This window comes from Oncorhynchus mykiss, chromosome 18 (assembly GCF_013265735.2).
Source record: "Oncorhynchus mykiss isolate Arlee chromosome 18, USDA_OmykA_1.1, whole genome shotgun sequence".
Classification (NCBI taxonomy): domain Eukaryota; kingdom Metazoa; phylum Chordata; class Actinopteri; order Salmoniformes; family Salmonidae; genus Oncorhynchus; species Oncorhynchus mykiss.
The window spans coordinates 60926979-60946565 of NC_048582.1; the positions used below are offsets into that span (position 1 = coordinate 60926979).

The 19587-nt window shown below is 42.7% G+C and overlaps 1 protein-coding gene across 1 annotated transcript in view; it reads left to right on the forward strand.

The window, feature by feature from the left end:
* Positions 1-19587, forward strand: part of LOC110496654 (gamma-aminobutyric acid type B receptor subunit 2) — a 432145-nt gene that overhangs the window by 101518 nt on the left and 311040 nt on the right. The window contains exon 2 of the mRNA XM_036953439.1: positions 12035-12172. Coding sequence (XP_036809334.1) covers positions 12035-12172 — 138 coding nt within the window. The remainder of the gene's footprint in view (positions 1-12034; positions 12173-19587) is intronic.

Genomic DNA, 19587 nt, shown 5'->3' on the forward strand with positions numbered 1-19587 from the left:
ACTTACCTACTTTGTTCTGGGTTAACACAGGTCGTATTTGGCAGTACTTACCTACTTTGTTCAGGGTTAACACCGGCCGTCTTCGGCAGTACTTACCTACTTTGTTCTGGGTTAACACCGGCCGTCTTCGGCAGTACTTACCTACTTTGTTCAGGGTTAACACCGGCCGTCTTCGGCAGTACTTACCTACTTTGTTCTGGGTTAACACCGGTCGTCTTTGGCAGTACTTACCTACTTTGTTCAGGGTTAACACCGGTCGTCTTTGGCAGTACTTACCTACTTTGTTCAGGGTTAACACCGGTCGTCTTTGGCAGTACTTACCTACTTTGTTCTGGGTTAACACCGGTCGTCTTTGGCAGTACTTACCTACTTTGTTCTGGGTTAGCACCGGCCGTCTTTGGCAGTACTTACCTACTTTGTTCAGGGTTAACACCGGTCGTCTTTGGCAGTACTTACCTACTTTGTTCTGGGTTAACACCGGTCGTCTTTGGCAGTACTTACCTACTTTGTTCAGGGTTAACACCGGCCGTCTTTGGCAGTACTTACCTACTTTGTTCAGGGTTAACACCGGTCGTCTTTGGCAGTACTTACCTACTTTGTTCTGGGTTAGCACCGGCCGTCTTTGGCAGTACTTACCTACTTTGTTCTGGGTTAACACCGGCCGTCTTTGGCAGTACTTAGCTACTTTGTTCAGGGTTAACACCGGCCGTCTTTGGCAGTACTTACCTACTTTGTTCTGGGTTAGCACCGGTCGTCTTTGGCAGTACTTAGCTACTTTGTTCTGGGTTAGCACCGTGGTCTGTGTCTCTCCCTGAGAGTGGTCGTGGAGTGCCTCTGTGTCTGAGCCCAAAGAAGGGGCAGTGACGGGGGACTGGATCTGGCCTGGCCTTCTCCTCTCTTCTCTTCTATTCTTATCTCCCCTTCTCTCTCCATCACTCCATCCACCATTAACCCCTAAACATCTCCGCTGTCTGAATAGTTTCTGATGAATACTTCTGTGATTATGTCTCCAAATCACATGCTAAATATACAATAGCTGTCAAAAACCAAGCTCTACCAAGCTCCACCAAGCTCCCGGCCCGGCCACCTCCTTTATTTACCGCTCAAAGCGGTGCTGTGTGGGTTGCTGTGGCAACCCGGCGCTGGTCAAAGCACCGCTGGTAAGCCAGATTGTGTGGCTGTATGTTCGACAGAAGTAGAGGGAGAGAGAGAATGAGAGAGCGAGAGAAAGAGGGAAAGGGGACTGGCCTGCATGTGTTCGACAACGCTCAAAGCATATCCCCCTCCCCCATCTCTCTCTATCTTTCCCTCCCTCTCTGGTGGAGAAAATAGCCCTGGCATAGTGCTGGTTGGCCACCACTTTGTGACCGTTGAATGGGAGGCTTTTGGCTGTGATTGGACCAGGGTGAGGAATAATGGCTAGGGGGGTAGAGTGAGGTCACATGTCTCGTTCCCGGGTCTACGAACAAGTATTTCATCACAGACCTCACTGGAATGTACTGTATGTCTGTTTCATCCGATCTCCTAGACCTATAGTATTTGAAGAAAAACTATAACTAGCATGCTGTTTACATCTGAAGGATTCACAGGGAAGGATGATGAAGAAGGCGTGGAACAGGAGTAGTAACAGGAGGCTGTAGGAGAAGCCGTGTTTGAGGGCTTGTGTGAAACACAACAGTTATGATAAGGCAAGCAAGGCCTCAAACGGCCATATTCCAATTCAATCAATGATGACATTTGTTCTGGAATTGAATGATGTATCCTCTAGTTGTTGTCATGGACACCTAAGGGAAATAATCAGTGTTAACGTCATCTATTACTCCAAGTAGGGTTTATGTTTCAACAACACCTCTTTCCCTGTGGCACTGTAACTAACAGAACAGCTGGACTGCCGTAGTTTTGTGTTTGTATTTATTATGGATACCCGTTAGTGGCTGCCGAGGCCGGGGTCCTACTCTTTAAGGCAGTCTACATTATAATACAATTATTAAACATTAAAATAGAAATTTCAACATATTTCGCAATACATTTAGTGTGTTTTCTCCCTCCGCTGCTCTACTACAACACACTATCCAGGTGTGCCACACTATCCAGGTGTGCATGTGTGTGTAGTGTGTATGTTATGTGTGTATAGTGTGTATGTTATGTGTGTTTGTATGTGTGTGTTTGTACCTGTGTGTGTGACTCTTCACAGTCCTCGCTATTCCATTAGGTGTATTTTCATCCATTTTTTAAATCCGATTTTACTGCTTGCGTGAGTTACTTGCTGTGAAATAGAGTTCCATGTGGCTATGCCTCGATATAGTACTGTGTACCTCCCATAGTCTGTTCTGGACCTGGACTTGTGGGGTATGCATGGGCGTCTGAGCTGTGTGCTAGTAGTTTAAACAAACGGCTCGGTGCATTCAACATTTCAATACTTCTTACAAAAACAAGTAACCATGCATTATATTAATATTAGCTCTACGTGTACATACTTTTTTTTAAATATATTTTTATTCAAGTTTTACAAAATATACATCAACATAAGTACAAAGATTTTACCATATCCCAACTACCCTCCCTTCCTCCCTCCCTCCACACACTCCCTGCCTCTTGTTTTTTTAAATGTATTTAAAGATAGCCAGGGGCACACTCCAACATCATTTACAAACAAAGTGTGTTTAGTCCGCCAGATCAGAGCCAGTAGGGATGACCAGGAATGTTCTCTTCATAAGTGTGTGAATTGGACAATTTTCCTGTAAAAATGTAACAAGTACTTTTGGGTGTCACTCCACTAAACTTGCATCTCTGAAGTAAAGATCTACTGACTCTGGGTACCTTTCTTCCCCAGACAAATGTGGTAACAACCTGATTGATTGACGTAAAACAAAACTTTGATGAAAACAATGGCATAGATTGAAATAGATAAAGGAATTTGGGTAAACTGTTCACTTTTACAGCATTAATCCTTCCTATAAGTGACAGTGGTAAGCTACCCCATCTCTGAAAATCTGATTTGATTTGCGTAAGGAGGGGAGCAATGTTTGCAGAGAGCATGTAAAAGAGCATGTAATGAACAAGTTACGTTCACTCCAAGGTATTTGAAACCAGAGCGGCTAAGCTGAAAAGGCAAGTCTGTCTGCTGGATGTGTAGCACTGGAATTGTAGACATGCATTAGCCATCCCAAACATGTAGTTTAAATAACAACTACACAAGGCAGTATTAGTCATTTTTATCAGTTCAATACTGTTTCTGCAGAGTAGAAAAGGAATGGCAGCAGGGGGAAAAAGGCCCTGCCACAAAAATCAAAACATACCTTCGATTTGGAGGGTAGGCTAGGTTAAGCTTGCTACCTGGCAAAATAGTAGGTCATAGATTCAAGATAAGGGTCAGAAGTGACTGTCCAACCTCGTGGGAGTCGAACTGTAGCTTCCCCCCGTCATGTTCAATGTGGAGACGAGCAGGGAAGCGGAGTGAGAATTGAACTTTTATCTGAGGTTGCAAGGTTGCATTTCACGTCGAGTAATTTAGCTCTTTTTTTGGCGACAGTCGAGCTGAGGTCAGGAAAGATGAGCACCTTGAGTCCGCAGAAGTGTAGCTGGTCTCTGGCCTTCCTCTGGAGGATGCACTCCTTGTCACGGTAGTAGTGAAAGTGGCCGATAAACACTCTAGGCTTGGAGTTGACAGCTGCGCCCGCTAGAGAGGGGCCAATGCGGGGGGCTCTGTCCAGCTTCGGGGGTGATGGAACGATGGCTGGACCCAGCAACTCCGCGAAGAAGTCTGAAATGAACTCATGTAAAAAGCAGTCCCCTCCTTCAAGTTTCTCTGGTATACCAACAGCTGGAAGATTGCAACAGCGAGAAGTGGATTCCAGGTCATCGGTCTTGTCAATCAGCTTTTGGTTTTCGGAGCTGAGACGGGCGACCGTTTTCTGAAGGGCTACTATGTGGTCACTGTAGTCACACAGGTCATGTTCAAAGCCATCAAGCCGGCGGCCTTGTTCATCTGCAGCGGCTCGGACACCATCCAGGACGGTGGAGAAGGCGGCCAGAGCAGCATCGATGGCAGTTTTGAGCTGTGACAAGGGTAGTTGTCATTTACGACATTAGAAACACACAGAGGTTCTGAAGAACTGTGGAGAGTGACCATCATGGTTGAAACATTAGTTACAGGTCTTTTGCTCCTCAGATCGTGTGACATTTGAATCAAAAAGGTAACTTACGAACTCATCAATCAAATCCGATATGTAAGAAAGTGTAATGCAAACAAAAAATTGGGCTAAATGAACTAATGCACCTCATCCACAAGCTTCTTCTCCATTCACATGCTGAACCGGAAGCCTACGTGTACATTTAAGGGCCAGCCGTGCTGCCCTGTTCTGGGCGAGTTGTAATTTTCCCAATTCCCTCTTTGTGGCACCTGACCACACAACTGGGCAGTAGTCCAGGTGCAACAAAACTAGGGCATGTAGGACCTACCTTGTTGATATTGTTGTTCAGAAGGCATAGCAGGGCTTTATTATCGACAGACCTCTCCCCATCTTAGCTACTGTTGCATCGATATGTTTTGACCATAGCAGTTTAAAATCCAGGGTTACTCCAAGCCATTTAGTCTCCCCCTTTAGTTGAGGTTTAGGGTTTAGTGAACGATTTGTCCCAAATAAAATGCTTTTAGTTTTTGAAATATTTAGGACTAACTTATATCTTTCTACCCATTCTGAAACTGACTGCAGCTCTTTGTTTAGTGTTACTACAGCTACTTCTCACTGCAGTAGCTGATGTGTATAGCGTTGAGTCATCTGCATACATAGACAAATGGGCTTTATTCAGGGCCAGTGGTAGGTCATTAGTAAAGATTGACAAAAGTAAGGGGCCTAGACAGCTGCCCTGACGAATGCCTGATTCTTCCTGGATTATGTTGGAGAACCAATACCATTAAAGAACACCCCCTGTGTATAGCAAGTGGTGTAAAGCCATAACATATATGTTTTTAAAGCAGCAGACTATGATCAATAATGTAAAAAGCCGCACTGATGGCGGACTGAAGATGGTGGACTGAACTTAGTTATGTAGAGCACCTCAAGATAAAAACGTAATATTCAATAACGGCATATTAGACTAAATATTAGCAATCTGGTGGATGATAATCTTCAATCTGGATGACAACACAAAAGAAATCTTAAGACTAGAAACATTTATCGACAAGTATTACGGAAACAAGCAACACCCAAACATGACAGAGAGTAAGACAGGGGAACCTATTTCAAAACGAAAACTTGACTCTTCTACAAGACACAGACAATTTAACATTTTCACCACCGGGAATGGTAAAGGTCGAAACTGATCTGTTAAAATCCATAAATGAAAAACTGGGTATACTTGAATTAGTCAGTAAGGATATAAAAGAGTTTAAGGCAGGCCTCGAGATGAGGGATGAAAAAGCTGCGACATTGGAGAAAGATACAAACAAGCTAAAAGGGACAGTCAACAAGTTTGAAACCAAAGTTAATGAACTTAAAAAGCAGAACGCCGTTCTGAGAGAAGCCTTACTTGACATACAGACTAGATCCATGAGAGAGAATATAGTACTTACAGGTATCCAAGAGAAAGAAGGAGAAGTTCCTGAATCTGTATTTAGAGAGTTCCTCCTTACAGAGCTTCAGATTCCACGCAAAGCTATCAACAAAATCCAACTTGAATGTGTACACCACTTCGGAAAGAGAAGGCAGAGGTATGAACGCCCAATAGTTGACAAATGTGCTTTCTTTAAAGATAAAATAATGGTGAAAAGCCTGGGTAAAAGACTTGCTGGAACCTAAATTGGCATGAAGGACCAGTTCCCGAAGGAAATTGCAGAACGGTGTAAGGTTCTGTATCCAATGTTCAAGGAAAATAGATTCAAAGGGAAACGAGTACCTCTCGTCGTTGATAAACTATATATTGATAACCAGTTGTTCAGAGACACAAAGACGACTCCATGGCTGCAAAGTTCTTATAGATGAGGAAAATGATGAAACACAATTCTAGCCCGGTTATGGATTGTAATAATACAACAAAAATATAGCATTTCTATCTATCTTCAAATATAACTAATTGGAACACAAAAGCACTAATTCAACATGGTGAAGATAAAAACTCAGTAAACAGAAGGCACAGTATGTGTGAATGGTGGGGTGTGTGTTTTTTTAATGTTTGGGAAAGTGTGGTGTTGAGTGAGAAAGGAAATGGTTGCATATCCCAGAACCAATGTTTGATGAATTAATGAATTACACTTATTTATTTATTGTCCTATCATGGGGAGCTACATTTTAAAATAAATTATACATCTAATTTATTTATTTATGATCCTATATTGATGGATCGGTCCACAACCCTATACTCTAGACACCCACCTGAATGACCCAGATACTAAGGAGAAGTCCCTAACTGTTTTATGGGCCTGCTGTAAGAGGTCTGTATACAGCCAAAATGCGGTCAGAGACCTAGAGCAGCGCCGCCCCCTCAAGATTCTGAGCCTGCATGGCGGGGTTGGTCCGGCAAAGCCAAAGCCCCCTGAGGGGAGAGCATAATATACAAGGAAACTCTCAAAGCTGCTAATGCGAACCTTGATGACCTTGTACCTAGCCGGTGGGGATTCCAGTGGGGTGACCCACCCAGGCAGTGCTGGCAACACTAGCTGCAGTAACCCATGGGGAGGGGGTCACACCCGGACATTCAGAGAGGGGGCATATTATTGTGGCACTGGAGGAACAAAATCAAAAGCCTGACTGCATGGAGATCCTTGGGAATATGGTCAGTACTGGGGACCATGTTGTGGGTGTTTCAGGGAAAAGGGGAACATTTGACCTCCATCATCTACGACGTGACAATGGTTCATAAAATCACCTCATTTCTGCCCATTTTTTTGCAGTATTGCAGGCCCTCTCATACAGCTGCAACTGTATATGCTTTCGTAAATTCTTGAGTTGGGCTCTGGGATGATGCAACTGTTCTTTTCTACTGAAACAATAGAATACTATGAAATATCGGGGACACCAGGCCTGGTTTTCATAGCTGATTTTGAAAAGGCTTTTGATAAAGTGCGAATGGAGTTTATATATAAATGCCTAAAATATTTCAATTTTGGGGAATCTCTTATAAAATGGGTTAAAGTTATGTATCGTAACCCTAGGTGTAAAATAGTAAATAATGGCTACATCTCAGAAGGTTTTAAACTGTCAATTACCAATTAAATGGTCTGACGGAGATGTGGACATACTCGGTATGCAAATCCCAAAAGAAAGATATTTTTTATAGAAAGAGCAAAACTAGATAAGCTCTTGCGACCATGGAAAGAAAAATACCTGTCTATTTGTGAAAAAATCACCCTGATTAACTATTTTGTCATATCACAGTTTAGCTATTTGCTTATGGTTTTACCTACCCCTAGTGACCTGCTTTTTAAATTATATGAACAAAAAATATTCAATTTGATTTGGAACGCCAAGCCAGATAAAATTAAAAGGGCCTATTTATATAACGAATATGAATTCGGTGGGCAGAAATGATTAAATATTAAAGCATTAGACCTCTCACTAAAGGCATCAGTCATACAAAAGTTATACTTCCATCCAAACTGGTTCTCTAGTAAATTGATAGGGATGTCTCATCCCATGTTCAAGAATGGTCTTTTTTCCTTTATTCAGATAATACCTGCTCACTTTCGGTAGTTTGAAAAGGAAATCATCTCTAAAATACTGTTATTTTTTTTAAACAAGCCTTAGAAAGTTGGTTGCAATTTAAGCTCTGCAGATTTTTCTGTGAGGAGGCAGAGTCATTAGATCATTTATTTTGGTATTGTCCATATGTAGCTCATTTTTGGTCACAGGTCCAGGAATGGCTGAAGAATTGAAACATTTGCCTAGAACTAACACTACAGATAGCAATACTGGGTGATTTGAAAAGCCATAGTCAATCAATCAATAATAGAATAATTATTTTAGCAAAAACATGCATTTTTAATTTACAATCTGTAGAAGCTATGAGAATACAGTTGAAAAACACAGTTGAAAAATATATGGCAAATAGAAATCCAAAATGGATGAAGAGATGGCCAATAGGAGTGACAATATAATTCGCTGTCGTCCTCAGTAGTTTGTATGTTGTCATTTTGTCACCTCTTCTACACTCACTATACAGAATTCAAAATTACAATGTATTTTATTATTTGGTAAATTATTCTTGGATGTGTAGGTTTGGCGTTTGTTGTTGGCTGATTGTTAGCACTTGGTTGTCTATAGCTACATCCTATAAGAATGGGCAGATGAATCTGTAGTTATATTACTTAAACTGTATTTGACATTAGATCCTCTCCAAGCTTTACTGGAATGTAGCTCTGAATATAGACTGCAACACCACCCCCTTTGGTATTTCTGTCTTTTCTGTAGATATTATAACCATGTATGCTTGTATAACCATGTATAACCAGTATATCATCAAAGGTATTATCTAAGTGGGTTTCAGAGATAGTCAGTATATGAATGTCCTCTGTTACTAGCAAGTTATCAATTTCATTAACCTTGTTTCTTATGCTACATATGTTAATCTTACGGATCATTGGGACACTACCGTCCCACCTGGCCAACATCCGTTGAAAATGCAGAGCGCCTAATTCAAATTACAGAAATCGTAATATTAAACATTCATGAAAATACAAGTGTCATACATCATTTAAAAGCTTAACTTCTTGTTAATCCAGCCGCGTTGTCAGATTTCAAAAAGGCTTTACGGTGATAGCACACTATATGATTATCTGAGGACAGCGCCCCGCAACACAAAAGCATTACATACATTTTGCAACCAAGCAGATGCGTCACTAAAGTCAGAAATAGCGCTAAAATAAATCACTTACCTTTGAAGATCTTCCTCTGGTTGCAATCACAAGGGTCCCAGTTACACAACAAATGGTCCTTTTAGTTCGATAAAGTCCTTCTTTATATCCCAGAAAAGTCTGTTTCATTGGCGCGCTAGACTCAGTAATCCACCGATTTCCCTCATTCAAAATGCATACAAATGAATCCCGTACGTTACCAATAAACGTCTTCCAAACATATCAAACAACATTACTAATCAATCCTAAGGCACCCTATTATGTAATTAAATTATCAAATTTAAGACAGAGAATACTGGAGACCATTACCGGAGATAAATAACAAAGTACTCACCGGACCGCGCTACAAACACCACAGCCAAAATGGGAGCCACTTAGAAAAACTACAAATTCTAGCTCATTTTTCAAAAAACAAGCCTGAAACTATTTCTAAAGATGGGTGACATCTATTGGAAGCCCTAGGAACTGCAATCTGGGAGGACTTCCTTTTATATTCCCAATCCCAACCATTGTAATCAGAGGTGAGCTGAAAAAAAAAATTCTGGACGGATTGTCCTCGGGTTTTCACCTGCCATATCAGTTCTGTTATACTCACAGACATTAACAGGCAGTTTACTTTGGGCACCTCATTCATCCAAACTCCCAAATACTGCCCCCTAGCCCGAAGAAGATAATGTGGGCTATTTTTAGCACTTTTCTGTGATTCTTGATTGTTTTGCTGATTGTTTTACTGAGCGGCTTAGCAGAAGTAGACATGACAGTAATATTTATGTTTGAGCTGATAGTGGAGGGTGAGCTGCACACAGCAAAAGTCCTACTAGGGCACACCACCTTGGTGCTAACAGTCTGATTAATTCAATGCCAAGAGTGTGCAAAGCTGTCATCAAGGCAAAGGGTGGCTACTTTGAACAATCTCAAATATATAATATGTTTACATTTATTTAACACTTTTTTGGTTACTACATGATTCCATGTGATATTTCATAGTTTTGATGTCTTCACTATTATTCTACAATGTAGAAAATAGGACAAAAAAAGAGAAAAAGAAAGATGCTTTAATGAGTAGATGTGTCCAAACTTTTGACTGGCACTGTATGTGAATGAGATATTTCTGTATTTGATTTTCAATACATTTGCAAAAATGTCAAAAAACATGTTTTCACTCTTCCATTATTGAGTATTGTGTGTAGGTGGGTGAGATTTAAAAAAAATGTTTGAATCATTTTTGAATTCAGATTGTAACACAAGAGCATATAGAATAAGTCCAGGGGTATGAATGCATTCTGAAGGCTCTGTACGATGTACCAGTGTATGCACACGTGTGCCTTGTGGAGCACTGGTTAAGGGATTATGTTTCATTTATACAGGAGGCGGAGGAAGATACATCAGGTTTTTTGGAAATTTAAACTGTACACATTTTTTTACCCCAAAATTAATCAATCGATATTGTTGTCATTTAACAACAGTCAATATACTGTACAAAAATTAGGAAGTCGACACTCCAAGCTATTTGAAAATGAAATCAGTAACTGGAGCTGTGTTGCAAGAGAGAACCTATACCCATAATGCTGCCAGAAACATAATTACAAAAATTATCGAGAATGAAAACACAATAAAGGCCGAAGGCTTATTTCCATTGAGGTCCTCCTGTTTGATTTCTCGTCCCACAACGGCGTCTTGGAAGAACATCTCATTCAGACCTACATGATCTTAACAAGGTGAAACCACCTCAAAAGTGTAGCTTCACTGCATCAAGGTGGACATTGCCTCCGACTCTATATACACACAGGAGAACATCCTGAATTGACTGGTAATAATAGGGGCAAGAAGTGATAGGAATATCATTACAAACTCAGAAAATCACAGCAAAACTAGTTAGGGAGCTCACATAGCAATCAATAGAGCTATTCCATTTGTTTCCCTCGCTCTCTCTCTCACTGTTCTCTCTCTCTCTCTCTCTCTCTCTCTCTCTCTCTTTCTTTCTACCCCTGTTCTCATCTCCCTCCCGCAGTTCTACAGAGCCAAGACCGTTGCCATGGTGATGGCTGCATTCTGCAGTAGCAGCAGTGGGATCGTCTCTCTCCCTCTCATCTCTCTCTCCCTCTCATCTCTCTCTCCCTCTCCCCCCTCTCTCTCTCTTCCCCCCTCTCTCTCCCTCTCCCACCTCTCTCTCCCTCTCATATCTCTCTGTCTCATCTCTCTCTCCCTCTCCCCCCTCTCTCTCTCTCCCTCTCATCTCTCTCTCCCTCTACTCCCTCTCTCTCCCTCTCATCTCTCTCTCCCTCTCATCTCTCTTTCCCTCTCCCCCTCTCTCTCCCTCTCCCCCCTCTCTCTCTCATCTCTCTCTCCTTATCCCCCCTCTCTCTCTCTCATCTCTCTCTCCCTCTCCCCCCTCTCTCCCTCTCATCTCTCTCTCCCTCTCATCTCTCTCTCCCTCTCCCTCCTCTCTCTCCCTCTAATCTCTCTCTCCCTCTCCCTCCTCTCTCTCTCATCTCTCTCTCCCTCCCTCTCCCCCTTCTCTCTTCCCCCCTCTCCCTCTCATCTCTCTCCCTCTCATCTCTCTCTCCCTCCCTCTCCCCCTTCTCTCTTCCCCCCTCTCCCTCTCATCTCTCTCCCTCTCATCTCTCTCTCCCTCCCTCTCCCCCTTCTCTCTTCCCCCCTCTCTCTCTGCTCTCGCTCGCTCTCTCTCACACATCATTTTGAGATATCACATCAAGTGCTACACTTGGACTTACATGTATGCATTGCATATCTATAGGAGGCACATGTATTTGTAGTGTATGTTTAGGCTTCTGTATATAGCTAACATAGTCTGTCTGTGTGTGCCTCACATAATTCTGTCCTTTCCAAATGAAAACTTTCCCCACAAACAAAGGTGAGGTCCAGGTGACACCCTAGTCCCTATGTAAGGCACTTCAATAGATCAGAGCCCCTTTGAGCCCTATAGGGAATAGGCCCATACTACCGTGCTACAGTAAGAGGTGTGCAGTACAGAGCACAATTAAATATGTGCTTTCAACGTTGCATGCCAGCCACTTCCCAGCCCAAAATAGTCTAGAAAAATGTAATGCAGCTTTTAATCTCTCTCTCTCTCTCTCTCTCTCTCTCTCTCTCTCTCTCTCTCTCTCTCTCTCTCTCTCTCTCTCTCTCTCTCTGCCAAACCTCCTATCTGTCCCTATGCAGTGTGACAACGCCAAGGGATTGAGGGCCTTCTTCGACGCCATATGCTACGGACCCAAACACCTGATGATCTTCGGAGGGGTGTGTCCTTCTGTCACATCCATCATCGCTGAGTCACTGGAGGGGTGGAACCTGGTGCAGGTAGGACCAAGTCTGGTTGTTATGAGGAGGATGATTGGTTGGTCTGTTCCAGCTGGATTTGACCTCTTTTTGGGTGTTGTCTTTCTATTTAGCTTTGGTGCGGTTCCCTCTTGATATGAGATGGGACAAATGCGAGTTTTGAGTTGTTAGGATGCGTGTGTGTGTGTGTCCGTGCGTACCCGTGCATGTGCAAAGTGTATGTATGTGTGGGCTTGAGGTTGGATCCACAGTGACAGGACATGCACGTTTGCTAATTGATTAATTTGTACGTTTGTTATTGGCTGAGCCCATAGTCTTATGGTTCTGTAGATGGGGTCTGGGCTGGGGTCTCTGAGAGGTCCTAACTCATGGCTTAATCCTTCATTAACCTCACCAGAGGAAATGTCTAATTGGTAAGTCTTTAATCCGAGACGATCCTTATCCATTTCATAAACCCAGAGACGGAAGAAAACAGGAAATATCGAGGCTGTGCCGCAAATGGCACCCTTACCCTGAATAGCCCTATGGGCCCTGGTCAAACTAGTGCAGTACATAGGGAGGAATGCACTAGTTTGTTTCTCGTGTTATCATGTTTTTTCTCTCTCTGCACTGTTGGGAAGGGCTTTTCATTTACCTGTCTTATATCAGCTTGCTTGCGCTCAGATGGGAAGGGCTGAAACATTTGAGGTGTGTCCTTAAAAACATGATTCAAAGTGCTAATTTCAGGCAACACTGGTGGGGATATTTAAGATCAACAAAAAGCTGGTTTTAGCAGTAACACGGTTGGTTATGGAATTCATTTTGACAGCGGAAACTCAGCATATCCAGCCGTGATGCACACTGTCCATATGAGCATGGGACTAGAGTAATATGCTTCTGGTGCCTGTATACTTCGTATTAAGAAACATAAAAACAAATGCCTTTTTGTTTTATTTGATAAAAACCAAGCATGGTCTCCCCTCCTCTCAATGAAGGCTGTTTTTTCCTGCCCAATGCAATCAAGTAGGCTAGTCAAGACCGTCGATAAAGGGTTTGGCTCTTGACACGGCTTGGAAATAAATCTTAATCACGGTAGCAAAACAGTGAGCTGACATTCCCTTTTTATCTGTGTATTGTAGGCAGTGTGATCTGTAAGATGGTTGAAATATGTTCATAAAACATTATATTTGGGAGCAGTATAACGGTGAGTGGACATTCTCCCTTTCTCTTTATATTGGATCTTTGTCCAGCCACTGTGAAACGTCTGGATGTGTGTAAAACCCTCCATTGTCGGGGGAGGGTAGGGGACGCCATGTGTGACTGACGTGTTTTCCGTTTGCTCCCGTGGTATTCTTAAAGTTTATGTGAATTCTGCAGCAGAACCGGTTTTATTTTCAAATATTAATTTGGTGATCCCTTTCCGTAAAAACCAAGACTACTTTGCTTCCGAATGCCAGCATGTCGACCAAGCATAAGGCCAAGAGCATGACTTTGAGAAAACCCGGCCTACAAGACCCGCTCTCATCACCGCCCTCTCCTGAGTCTGAGGGCCCACACTTTACCCGGGGGCGCGGCTTGGCCTGGCGGCGCTGAAATGAACATTCTCGAGGCCATCAAACTACTACGCTCTGAGATAGTTGAAATGAAAACACAGGTGGTTGCTACGATTGAGGCCAGAATACAGGAGGTTTCTGATACTTTAAAAGCAGATTTAACCATCCTGCGGAACGAGACTGTGCCAGCAATCACATTACTCAAAACAACAACTTACACACTACAACGATTGCAGCACTTGAGACCTCCGCTACTAATGTCTCCGATTTAACTACATCCCTGGAGGCTGAAGTTAAACGCCTAGCTGCGGATTTGAAAAAGGTGAGGGAGAGCTGTGTGAGTTTAGAGGGATTCTCTTGCCGCAATAATCTGAGACTTGTATCAGTCCCAGAGTCCGCGGAAATGCATCGCGCCACGGATTTCGTTTCAGGGCTGCTGAAGGATGTTCTTGCCTTAGATGAAAAGCCCCTGATTGATCGAGCCCACCGGTCGCTGCGCCCAAAGCCCCGGGATGGGGAGAGGCCCCGTGACATAATTCTTCGAGTGCACTTTTTTCATGAGAAGATGGAGATCCTCCGACGAGCCCGCAATACCACAAGTGAGCTTTCAAGGACAGAGCTTTTCCATCTACCAGGACTACTCCCCCACTGTTTCCAGGCAGCATGCAGCTTTCGGACAGGCCAAACGAGTACTTCGGGACGATCCAAGTGTGAAGTATGGACTGCGATTCCCGGCCCGTTTATGGATATCTCATGAGGGTAAAGATTACACATTTGAATCTCCGGATGAGGCTATGGCTCACATTCAACGTCACATCAAGAAGTCTTGAATATGCTCACAGTTCAGCAACTGTTGCTTGCGAACTGTGGATAGTAAGTACCCCACTTGTGGTACAATTATGTTTAGATATAACAGGCTAGTCTTGTATAGTTGGTGAAACTATTCAGGTTTATTTGATGTGATCTAATGTTTTGATCATCTAGTGTGCGTGCCTTATCTCGCTCACCTATTTAGTTTGTTTACACATTGTCTCAGTGACTCAAAATATTTTTGGTTATTTGTTTACTGCATCCATCTGCATTGAACCAGTAAACAGTAAATGTCTCCCGAGGCTACACGGTTTCTGGGGCCTCACTTTAATTTTAAAAGTTTTGAGCGTCATTTATGCCCAGCAAACGTTCAACGTTGCGTACACATAGTTTTTTGGTATTGGTTGTAAGCTGTCTCAGCTTCAACTAGACTACCATTATAATTACTATTATTTTTGATTGTTTTACTACGATTTCCTTACTTCAAATTAGATTTTTGGCTGAGAGCCTTTATACATTTTATTTATTTTCTCTCTCAATGCCTGTTATAAGACTGGGAATATAATTATATACATCTACAAGTGGTGCTTTTGTCATTCCGTTTGCACAAGGGATTCGCCTTTTTTTTGTTTGAAAAAATACGTACAAATCTTTCTTTTTGCTGCTTGATCCACTAACAAAACACGACTTTAAAGAGCGGGACTGTGGGTTTAGGTTTAAGACCGCACTCTCACAGACATACTGTGCGAAGAGAACATGTTCTATTTAGGCTTGTACCTCGTTTGGGGAGGTATTGTCTGGGATGGGGGGAGGGGGTGGGGGGGCAGGTTGAATTGTTCAGTTCTAATGTTGTCATTCTGTCTTTTTAGTTTTTTTTTCAGTTTTTTTTTTCTGTACTTTTTCCAAGCATTTACATTTACATTATTACTCTGAGACAAGTTATTCCGGGGGTTTTGGGCGCTCATCGCTTTTCCATTCTATGCTCTAATGACAGGGTTGAATAACGGGAATGCCCAGAGGGGCCGAAATAATACGATCAAGTACATTTCTTGGAATACCAAAGGGGTTAACAACCTGGTGAAGCGTAAGAGGGTGTTGACACACTTAAAGGGTTTGAATGCAAATATTGCATTTCTACAAGAGACTCACTTGAGGACTGGTGAGCATTTTAGGATGCGTAAGGACTGGGTTGGTCAAGTGTTCCACTCGAACTTTCATAGTAAATCAAGAGGTGCTGCTATTCTGGTTGATAAGGCTACTCCCTTTGTAGCTTCTGAGGTTATTGCTGATCCTAAGGGACGATATGTCATAGTAACCGGTGAACTGTTTTCTACCCCTCTTGTTTTGGCTAGTGTTTATGCTCCCAATTGGGATGACACAAGTTTCATTTCTTCCTTTCTGTCTGCTATTCCCAATTTAGATTCTCATTTGTTGATTTTAGGGGGAGATTTCAACTGTAAAATGTCCCCAGTTCTTGACAAGTCCTCACAAACAAATACAGGCCCATCTAAATGTGCCCTACTTATTCAATCCTTTCTTCAGAAATATGCTATGTTTGAGGCCTGGCGTTTCCTACAACCTACAGATAGACAGTTTTCCTTTTATTCTCATGTTCATCAAACATACATTGGACAAAAAACTTCTGCCTAACCTTCGGCAGTGTACTTACTAGAGTATTGTTATCTCTGACCATTCACCATTAGTGCTTGAACTAGAGTTTCCACAGCGACCTCCTAGGTGTTATCAATGGCGTCTCAACCCCATTTTACTCTCAGATAAGGAGTTTGTCAATTTCATTTCTTCTGAAATTACCTTATTCCTAGAAACTAATTCAACACCAGGTATGTCCTGCTCTACCATATGGGAGTCTCTCAAAGCATACCTACGTGGCCAAATTATTTCTTATACAGCCAACCAAAACAGAGTTCGCTCCCAGCGACTTCGGGACCTGAGCGAGTCCATAGCCACATTGGATGAGAAGTATGCTACGGATCCTTCCTCTGATCTGCATAAAGAGCGCCAACTACTCCAATCTGAATTTGATGAGCTTTCTACCAGGCAAGCTGAACAGTTACTCTTGTGAGCTCGATACAAAGTCTATGAACAAGGCGACAAGGCCAGTAAACTCCTTGCGCATCAGATCCGTAAATCTGAGGCCTCACGCTTAATCCCACAAATAAGGACCCCGTCTGGTGCCACCACAGTTATACATAAAGAGATCAATGATCAATTTAAACAATTTTACTCTGCGCTATACACCTCTGAATCCCCTCAAGACCCCTTGTTGATTGACTCCTTCTTTAATGGCTTGAATATGCCTTCAATTGATACAGACTCCCATGACTGTCTAGAAGAAGAATTTACGCTTGAGGAGATTGCAACAGCAGTGTCCGCAATGAAAAGTGGGGGTCCGGGTCCGGACGGTTTTCCAACCGAATTTTACAGGACGTTTTCTGGTCTGCTTTGCCCATTCTTATCTCGACTATTTGCAGAGTGCCTCAATACTTCAAAGCTACCGCCTAGTCTTTATCAGGCTTCAATTTCATTACTACTAAAGAAAAACAAAGACCCCCTGGAATGTGGATCCTATCGCCCAATCTCGCTTTTAAACTGTGATTACAAAATCCTAGCTAAACTTTTAGCCATCCGTATGGAAGGCTTGCTGCACCAAGTAATACACTCTGACCAGACTGGCTTTGTGAGAAATAGGCATTTATTTTTCAATATTAGGCGCCTTATGAATATACTGTACTCCCCAGCGTCGGAGGACCCGGAGGTGGTGGTCTCACTTGATGCCGAAAAAGCGTTTGACCGCGTTGAGTGGGATTACCTAACAGCTGCCCTTTATAGATTTGGCTTTGGCCCCAAATTCATTGCGTGGATAAAGATTCTTTATTTTTCCCCCATGGCTTCGGTACGGACGAATAACTTGTCCTCTGACTATTTTCCCTTGCACCGCGGATCCAGACAGGGTTGCCCACTCTCCCCCTTGTTGTTTGCTTTGGCAATCAAGCCTCTCGCCATTGCACTACGCTCTAATGATGCCATTCAAAGCATAATCAGGGCGGGCTGGGAGTAGAAAGTCTCGCTATATGCTGACGACCTCCTTTTGTTTATCTCCAACTCCGATACCTCATTGCCACGTGCCCTATCTGTTCTTAAAAAGTTTGGATCAATCTCAGGGTACAAGCTGAATCTAGGCAAGAGTGAGCTTTTTCCGGTAAACAAGGCTGCTTTAAAGTGCTCTTTTACAAGTTCTCATTTCAGCATTGTCCGGGATCAATTCACTTACTTGGGAGTAAAAGTGACAAGGAAATATTCAAATTTGTTTCAGGAAAACTTTGTTGCTCTAGCAGACAGATTGAAACAATCTTTTACTTTTTGGAATTTGCTACCCCTTTCTCTTATCGGAAGGATTAATGTCATTAAAATGAATGTGTTGCCCAAATGTTTATATTTATTTCAATGTTTACCCATTTTTATTCCAAAACCTTTTTTTATTTCACTGGATCAAACATTCATGCATTTTATTTGGGATGGCAAGGTACCATGGATTGGTAGAAAACATTTACAGAAGCCTAGGTCATTGGGGGGTTTAGCTCTACCAAATTTTCAGACATACTACTGGGCTGCAAATTTCAGAGCCGTTCTGTACTGGCTGCAGACTGATCCTACTGGCCCTAGACCACTCTGGGTCCAGATGGAGTCTGAATCGTGTAAACCTGCAGCACTTTCCTCTGTGCTGTGCTCGTCTCTCCCAGTGTCCCTAGGCAAAAGGTGTGCCAACCCAATTGTAAAGCAGTCTCTTAAAATTTGGAATCAGTTCCGTTTAGCCTTTAGCCTCCGAGGCTTTTCTCTATCAGGCCCAATCAATCAGAACATTTTATTTCCTCCATCTTTGAATGATGGGGCTTTTGGCATTTGGCACTCACTAGGCCTTTCCTCGCTAGCCCAATTATTTGACGATACATTTGCCTCTTTTTCTCAGCTGCAGGAAAAGTTCAATCTCCCCCAATCCCACTTTTTCCGCTATCTCCAGACTAGAAACTTTGTCAGGGCTAACACACCTGGATTTCCCAATAGGCCTGCGAATACAGCTATAGAGAGCATCTTGGAGCTGAAAAAGCTTCCTAGGTGCGCAATTTCAGATGTATATGCAATCATTCACCTTCTTTGGTGCCTTTAAAGACTCGATGGGAAAAGGATTTGGGGGAGGAACTTGGGGAAGACGCCTGGGAATCTGTGCTGCACAGGGTGCACTCGTCCTCTTTTAGCACTAGACACAGCCTCATTCAATTCAAGGTGGTTCACCGTATCCACTGGTCGGGGCCCAAACTTGGAAGAATATTCTCTGATTTTGATCCTACCTGTGTCAGATGTAAGGTGGAACCAGCCACACTGTTGCATATGTTTTGGGGCTGTCATAAACTGTCAGGTTTCTGGGAATTAATATTTAAATGTTTCTCTGATATATATGACACTGTTATAGATCCGTCTCCCCTTACAGCCCTTTTTGGAGTACTGCCCATGGGTTCCCCCCTATCAAGAATCCAGTCGGACACTGTTGCTTATACAACTCTTTTAGCTAGACGGCTAATACTACAGAACTGGAAGATGGCAGCTCCCCCATCTTATAAATATTGGGTGAGGGATGTGTTGTGCTCTCTGAAACTAGAAAAAATTCAATTAAATTCACGTGGGAACCCCAAACTGTTTGATGAGGCTTGGGCTCCATTCCGGTCTTACTTTAAACAGTCCATCCTCTGATGGCATTCCAATTAATACTAAAATAAGTCTGTGACTTAAGGGTTGGAGGAGCTTCTCTCTGTGTTTTTGCTGGGGGGGGGGCATTAAGGTCCATGTGCTTATTGATTGTGATCCGCAGATGCCTTGTTCATCTTGCCCAGGCAGAGACTGAAGTGTGAGCTTGTTTTTCCCAGTTATTTTTACATTTTGTTCACGTCTACATGAATAATCATTTTATTTTTTTATTTTAAAGCATTGGAAACGTTTTTTTTTGTCCAGTGGATGGTCTGTCTGTGGCCATGACTCTCTGTGAGTGGTTGCATTTCTCCACCCTTATCCCTTAACTGT